The sequence below is a fragment of the Nicotiana tomentosiformis genome, chromosome 5 (genome assembly GCF_000390325.3).
Source record: "Nicotiana tomentosiformis chromosome 5, ASM39032v3, whole genome shotgun sequence".
Lineage (NCBI taxonomy): Eukaryota > Viridiplantae > Streptophyta > Magnoliopsida > Solanales > Solanaceae > Nicotiana > Nicotiana tomentosiformis.
The window spans coordinates 73832-82075 of NC_090816.1; the positions used below are offsets into that span (position 1 = coordinate 73832).

General features: G+C 46.2%; 1 protein-coding gene across 1 annotated transcript; it reads left to right on the top strand.

The window, feature by feature from the left end:
• The first annotated feature begins 5202 nt into the window (after positions 1 to 5202).
• On the top strand, positions 5203 to 6321 carry LOC138891701 (uncharacterized). Its single transcript, XM_070175454.1, has 3 exons — positions 5203 to 5341; positions 5447 to 5665; positions 6041 to 6321. Exons 1-3 carry the CDS (start codon positions 5203 to 5205, stop codon positions 6319 to 6321), a joined length of 639 nt encoding a protein of 212 aa, XP_070031555.1.
• The last annotated feature ends 1923 nt before the right edge of the window (positions 6322 to 8244 follow it).

An 8244-nucleotide genomic window follows, 5' to 3' on the forward strand; every position in this document is an offset into this window, starting at 1 on the left:
ATAGTCATTGCTCCTCCATGACCATTCCTCATTTTTTGTCATTTTCGGTCACAAAAACTGGAATTTTGCCCGATTCAACGATATTCGTGTGCTATAGCCCACGCATCCGTGATGGGCTCGGGTGCCCGGACCTGTATCACCTAAAACATTTTTAGGACAAACTATATGACATACGGAACCATAATCATCTCCCTTCCATGACCGTTCCTCGTTTTGTGGCATTTTACGGCCATAAAACTGGAAGTCCGCCCAATTCCCAGATTTTCGTGTGTTATAGCCACGCCTTTTGCCATGGGACTTGGCCCTTGGACTCGGATAGCTTAAAATTTATCCGAGACATCTAATATGACCTATGGAACCATTGTCACTGCCCCTCCATGACCGTTCCACATTTTCTGGAGTTTTACAGCTATTAAACCGGAATTCCAACCGATTCCTAGATTTTCATGAGCTATAGCCCACGCCTTCCGCCATGGGCTCTGGCCCCTAACCCGGATCGCCTAAAATTTGTCCGAGAAATCCAATATAACCTATGGAACTATATTCACCACCCCTCCATGACCGTTCCTCATTCTTTGGCATTTTACGGCCATAAAATATGATTTACTCTTGATTCCCAGATTTTCGTGTGTTATAGCCCACGCCTTCCTCCATGGGCCTAGCCCCCCAAACCCGTATCTCCTAAAATTTATTTGGGACATCCAATACAACAAAAGGAACCATAGTCACTGCCCCTCCATGATGGTTCCTCATTTGTTGGCATTTTACAGTAAACAAAACTTAAATTCCGCCTGATTCCCATATTTGCGTGTGCTATAGCCCACGCCTTTCGCCATGATCCCTGGCCCCCGGACCCGAATCACCTAAAACTCTTCCAGGACATCAAATACAGCCGAAAGAACCATAGTCAATGCCCCTCCATGACCTTTCCTCATTTTTTGGCATTTTATGGTCATAAAACTGGAATTTCACCCGATTCCTAAAGTTTCTTGTGCTATAGCCCACGCCATCCGCCATGTGCCAGGCCCCCAAACCCAGATCGCCTAAAATTTTTCCGGGAAATCCAATATGACCTATGGAACCATAATCAATGCCCCGCAATGACTGTTCCTCATGTTTCGGCATTTTACGACAATAAAACTAGAATTCCTCCCAAATCCCAGATTTTCGTGTGCTATATAGTCCATGCCTTCCGCCATGGGCCCGGGCCCCCAAACCAGTATCACCTTAAATTTTTCTGGGACATCAAATATGACCTAAGAAACCATAATCAGCGCCCCGCCATTACCGTTTCTCATTTTCTAGAGTTTTACGGCCATTAAACCGGAATTTCACTCGACTCCCAGATTTTCATGTGTTATATATAGCCCACGCCTTCCACCATGGGCCCGAACCCCTAAATTCGGATCGCCTAAAATTTGTTCGGGACATCTAATATGACTTACGGAACCATATTCACCACCCCTCCATGAATTTGCCTCTTTTTTGGTGTTTTACGGCGATAAAACTGCAATTCCGCCCGATTCAGATATTTTTGGGTGTTATAACCCACGATTTTTGCCATAACCCTGGGCCCCCGGACCTGGATCGCCTAAATGTTTTCTGGGACATAATGAATGACCTAAAGACCATATTCACTGCCCCACCATGACCTATCCTCGTTATTTGGTATTTTACGATCATAAAACTGAAATTCCGCTCGATTCCCAAATTTTCATGTGCTCTAGCCCACCCCTTCCGCCATGGGCCGGGGGCCCTGGACCAGGATTGCCTAAAATTTGTCTAGGACATCAAATACGACCTAAGTAACCATAGTCACCACTCTTCCATGACCATTCCTCATATTTTGGTATTTTACGGCCACAAAACTGGAATTTTGCCCGATTCAACGATAATCGTGTGCTATAGCCCACGCATCCGCCATGGGCTCGGGTCCCCGGACCTGGATCGCCTAAAACATTTTTAGTAAATCCAATACAACATAAGGAACAATATTCATCACCCTACCATGACCGTTCCTCGTTTTGTGGCATTTTACGGCCATAAAATTAGAAGTCCGCCCGATTTCCAGATTTTCGTGTGCTATAGCCACGCCTTTCGCCATAGGACCGGGCCCTTGGACTCGGATCATCTAAAAAGTTTCCGAGATATCTAATATGACCTATGGAACCCTTGTCACAGCCCCGCCATAACCATTCCTCATTTTCTGGAGTTTTACGTCCATTAAACCAGAATTTCGTCCCGATTCCCAGATTTTCATGTGCTATAGCCCACACCTTGCGCCATGGGCCCGGGCCCCCAAACCCGGATCACCTAAAATTTGTTCGGGACATCCAATACAACCTATGAAACCATATTCACCACCCCGACATGACCGTTCTTCATCTTTCGACATTTTACTGCCATAAAATTTGAATTCCGCCTGATTCCCAGATTTTTGTGTTATAGCCCACGCCTTCCGCCATGGGCCGCGCCCCCCAAACCTGTATCGCCTAAAAATAATTCTGGACATCTAATACAACCAAAGGAACCATAGTCACTGCCCCGCTATGACCGTTCCTCATATTTTGGCATTTTACTGCCATAAAACTTAAATTCCGCATGATTCTCATATTTTCGTGTGCAGTAGCCAACGCCTATCACCATGATCCCAGGCCCCGGACCCGGATCGCTTAAAATTCTTCCAGGACATCAAATACTGCCTAAGGAACAATAGTCAATTCCCCTCAATGACCTTTCCTCATTTTGTTGCATTTTACGGCCATAAAACTGGAATTCTGCTTGATTACTAGATTTTCTTGTGCTATAGCCCACGCCATCCGCCATATGCCAGGCCCCCATTCCCAGATCACCTAAAATTTGTCCGGGAAATCCAATACAAACTATGGAACCATAGTCACTTTCCCGCTATGACCGTTCCTCGTTTTTCGGCATTTTACATCCATAAAACTGGAATTCCTCCCGATTCCCAGATTTTCGTGTACTACAGTCCACGCCTTCTGTCATTGGCCCGGGCCCCAGAACCAGGATCGCCTAAAATTTGTAGGGAACATCAAATACGACCTAAGGAACCATAATCAGCGCCCCACCATGACCGTTCCTCATTTTTTAGAGTTTTACGACTATAAAATTGGAATTCCACTCTATTACTCGATTTTCTTGTGCTATAGCCCACGTCTTCCGCCATGGGCCCGAGCCCCCAAACCCAGATCGCCTAAAATTTGTTCGGGACATCCAATATGACCTATGGAACCATATTCACCACACCGCCATGAACGTTCCTCGTGTTTTGGCATTTTACAGACATCTAATACGACCTAAGGAACCATAATCACAACCCAGCCATGACATTTCATTATATTTTAGCATTTTCCGGCCATGAAACTGGAATTCCCTCCGATTTCACGATTTTCGTGTGGTATAGCCCATGTTTTCCGCCATGGGCCCGGGCCCCCGGACCCGGATAGATAAAGTTTTTCGCGATATCAAATACGATCTAAGGAACCATAGGAACCATCTCTCAATGGCCGTTCTTATTAGTTTTGGCATTTTACGGCTCTAAAACTGGAATTCCGCCCGATTCCTATCTTTTTGTGTGCTATAGCCCATACCTTCCGCATGGGACTGACCCTCCGGACCCGAATCGCCTAAAATTTTTCGGGCCATTAGAAACGACCTAAGGAACCATCATATTTTTCCTGCCATGACCATTCCTCTATTTTTAGCGTTTACGGCCATAGAACTAGAATTCCGCCGATTCCTAAATTTTCGTGTGTTATAGCCTACGTCTTCTGCCATGGTCCCGGGCCCAGAACCCGAATTGCTTATAATTTGTCCGGGACATCCAATACGACCAAAGGAAACATAGTCACCATCCCTCCATGACCGTTCTTATTGTTTTGGCATTTATGGCCATAAAACCAAAGTTTCGCTCGATTCCCAAATTTGCCTGTGCTATAGCCCACACCTTCAGCCATGGTCCCAGGCCCTCAAACCCCTATCGCCTAAAATTTTTCCGTGACATCCAATACGACCTAAGGAACCATAATCACTGCCCCTCCATGACTGGTCCTCATGTTTCGGCGTTTCACGACCATAAAACTGGAATTCCTCCTGATTCCAGATTTTTGTGTGTTGTAGTCCACGCCTTCTGCCATGGGCCTGGGCCCCCGAACCAGGATTGCCTAAAAGTTATCCGGGGACTTCTAATACGGCCTAAGGAACCATAATTAGTGAACCACCATGACCTTTCCTTATCGTTTGGCATTTTACGGCCATAAAACTGGAATTCCGCTCGATTCCCAGATTTTCGTTTGCTATTGCACACGGCTTCCGCCATGGGTCCAGGCCCCTGAACCCAGATTGCCTAAAATTTGTCCGGGACATCCAATATGACCTATGGAACCATAGTCACCTACCCACTATGACCTATCCTCGTTATTTAGTATTTTACAACCATAAAACTAGAATTTCGATTGTTGTTGATAATTCGGCATTCTCTTGGTTTAAGAGGTCTATTTAAACTCCAACTTTTGTTGGACTTCTGCTGCTCATTACTGATTCTGCGTGCCGAGCTCCATCTATTGTGCTTCACCTTTATTTGGCATTTTGTTGTTCGTTTGACCTTCAGTAGGTGCAGCTTCTTCCCGGCGAGGACAGACTATTTCCCGGTGTGTTCAGATTGCTGGCAAGTTTCGTAAATTCCGGCGACTTCCGAATAGCTTTCCGGCGAGACACAGCAAGACTTGTCAGTGCTCTTGAGCAGATCTGACACGCTTCAGGAAAACCTTCTCCACGTTCTTTCATTCTATATCTAGTAATCATAGTATCAGTATTTTTATTATTATTTTTTCTGCTCGCGGGAGTTGGTACCTCCCATTTTCCAGTTTCCCTTTGTTGTGTGAGTTAAATTTCTGGCATTGTACCTCATACTACTTTATTTACTGTATTAGTGTGCCTGTTTTTGCAACTTGTATTCTTCTGGTTTGGTATGTTGCCTTGTGTGATAGTGATTCCCCTTACTCTGTCGTGGGTATAGTGGCTGTGGTCTAGGATGGTCGAGTGAGGTCATGTCCTCGGGGGGAACGAGGGGTAGGGCAGGAGGTGGGGTAGGGTTTAGGGGGTGGGGCGGGAGGCAAGGGAGGTACAAGGAACAAGGGTGTCTGTAGGTTGAGAATTGGGTCATGGAACATAGGTACATTGATGGGTAAATCTATAGAGTTGGTGAAGATCCTCCAGAAGATGAGGGTCAATATAGCGTGTGTCCAGGAGACAAGGTGGGTAGTGTCGAAGGCGAGGGACGTGGACGAGTATAAACTTTGGTACTCAGGATTCCAGAAAGGTAAGAATGGAGTGGGCATCTTGGTGGATAGGGAACTTAGAGAGTCTGTGGTTGAGGTTAGATGAGTGAATGATAGATTGATGATTATTAAGTTGGTGGTTGGAGAGTTCACCCTAAACATCGTTAGCGCCTATGCGCCGTATGTGGTCCTAGATGAGGAGGTTAAATGGCGTTTCTGGGAAGGGTTAGATGAGATTGTGCGCCAGGTTCCGCCTGCTGAGAAGCTATTCATAGGAAGGGATTTCAATGGGCATATTGGGTCGACCGCAAGTGGTTATGTAGAGGTGCATGGAGTCTTCGGTTTTGGTGAGAGGAACGGAGGAGGTACATCGTTGTTGGACTTCGCTAAGGCTTTTGGGTTAGTGATTGCGAACTCTAGGTTTCGGAAGAGGGAGGGGCATTTGGTTACTTTTCAAAATGCGGTGGCGAAGAACCAGATTGACTATCTACTCCTCAGGAGGTCTGACAGAGGGTTTTGCAAGGATTGAAAGGTGATTCCGGGTGAGATACTCGCGACGCGACATAGGCTCTTGGTGATGGACGTTGGTATTATGTTAAAGAGGAGGAAAAGGTCTACTCGAGGAAGACCGAGAATCAGGTGGGAAGCCTTAACTAAGGATAAAGCCCAAGTGTTTGAGGGGCGGTTGTCGGCTATAAGAGCTTGGAGGAGCAGTGGTGACGCGAGCACTATATGGTCAGCAACAGCATACTGTATTACGGAGGTTGCGAGAGAGGTGTTAGGGGTCTCGACGGACGTCTCTGGTGGGCACAAAGGAGACTGGTGGTGGAATGAAGTGGTCCAAGGTAAAGTGGAAGCAAAAAAGGCGGTGTACCTGAAGTTATTGGGGATCATAGGTGAGGAGGAGAGGCGAGCGTGCATGGAGAGGTATAAGTCAGCTAGGAAGGAGGCTAAGCTGGCGGTCACAGAGGCTAAGACTACGGCTTATGGTCGTATGTATGAGGAATTGGGGAAAAGGTAGGGAGAAGAAGTTATTCCGGCTGGCCAAGTTGAGAGAGAGAAAGGCTCGGGATTTGGACCAAGTGAGTTTCATCAAGGATGAAGATGGTAGAGTATTGATGGAATATGCCGAGATTAAGAGGAGATAGAAGACTTACTTTCATAAACTTTTGAATGTAGAAGGGGATCGGGATATTGTGCTAGGCGAATTGGAGCATTCCGAGAGTCACCGTGACTTTGGGTATTGCAGGCGTATCGAGGTTGAGGAGGTCGCGGGAGCTATGCATAAGATGAGTAGGGGCAGAGCGGCCGGGCCAGACGAGATTCCAGTGGAATTTTGGAAGTGTGTGGGGAAAGCAGGTTTGGAATGGTTGACTAGGTTGTTTAATATTATTTTTAAGGGGAAGAGGATGTCGGATGAGTGGAGGTGGATTACGGTGGTTCCATTGTATAAGAACAAAGGTGATATCTAGAGTTGTAACAATTATAAGGGTATCAAATTACTGAGTCATACCATGAAAGTGTGGGAGAGGGTGGTTGAAGCAAGGGTGAGGATGACAGTGTCTGTATCCATCAACCAGTTCGGGTTCATGCCGGGTCGTTCGACTATAGAAGCTATACACCTTGTTAGAAAGTTGGTGAAACTATACAGAGAGAGGAAGAAGGATCTGCACATGGTGCTTATTGACCTAGAGAAAGCGTATGACAAGGTTCCTAGAGAAATTCTCTAGAGATGCCTAGAGGCAAAAGGTGTGTCGGTTCCCTACATTATGGCGATTAAGGACATGTATGATGGGGCTAAGACTCGGGTTAGGATAGTAAGAGGCGAATCTGAGCATTTTCCGGTTGTAGTGGGGTTACACCAAGGTTCTACGCTTAGTCCGTTCTTATTCGCCATGGTAATGGACGCGTTAACACACCATATTCAAGGGGATGTGCCATGGTGCATGCTATTTGCCGATGACATACTTCTAATTGATGAGTCACGAACCGGTGTTAACGAGAGGCTGGAGGTTTGGAGACAGGCTCTTGAGTCTAAGGTTTTCAAGCTGAGCAGGACGAAGACGGAATACCTGGAGTGTAAGTTCAGCGCTGAGCCATGGGAAGTGGGCGTAGATGTGAGGCTTGATTCGCAAGTCATCCCGAGAAGAGGCAGCTTCAAGTACCTTAGTTCGGTTATCCACAGGGGAGGGGAGATTGACGAGGATGTCACACACCATATTAGGGTAGGATGGATGAAGTGAAGATTAGCATCTGGAGTCCTGTATGACAAGAGAGTGCCATCGATACTCAAAGGTAAGTTTTATAAAGCGGTGGCTATACCGGCCATGATGTATGGGGCTGAGTGTTGGCCCGTTAAGAAATCACATATCCAGAAGATGAAAGTAGCAGAAATGAGAATGTTGCGGTGGATGTGTGGGCACACTAGGATAGATAAGATTAGGAATGATAATATTCGGGAGAAGGTGCATGTGGCTCCCATTGATGACAAGATGCGAGAAGCGAGGCTTAGATGGTTCGGACATGTTTAGAGGAGAAGCCCAAATGCTCCGGTATGGAGGTGTGAGAAGTTGGTTGCGGAGGGCACGAGAAGAGGTAGAGGGAGGCCTAAGAACTATTGGGGAGAGGTGATTAGGCAGGATATGGCAAGGCTCCAGATTTAAGAGGACATGACACTTGATAGGAAGATGTGGAGATCGAGTATTAGGGTTGTAGGTTAGGAGATAGTTGAGTCGAGCCTTACTTCGTACCATTGTGGGACTAGCCATGTAGTGTTTTTGTCTAAGATAGCTAGTGGCAATGTTGTGGCTTACTATTTCGCTTTTCAGTGCATATCCTATTTACTAGCTATCGCTTTTCTTTGCATCTTTCTTCTAGATTTCATGGTGTTCCTATTTTTCTTATGATTGTTGTGGTAATACTAGTATTTACTAATATTGTCTCC

What these genes read in the sequence shown, in the direction of transcription:
- LOC138891701 (XM_070175454.1), top strand. Translation starts at nt 5,203, where the DNA reads ATGGGTAAATCTATAGAGTTGGTGAAGATCCTCCAGAAGATGAGGGTC. An exon ending in GTACTCAGGATTCCAGAAAG is followed by an intron (nt 5,342 to 5,446) that starts GTAAGAATGGAG and finishes TGGTGGTTGGAG; the next exon opens with AGTTCACCCTAAACATCGTT. An exon ending in TGGTGAGAGGAACGGAGGAG is followed by an intron (nt 5,666 to 6,040) that starts GTACATCGTTGT and finishes CTATATGGTCAG; the next exon opens with CAACAGCATACTGTATTACG.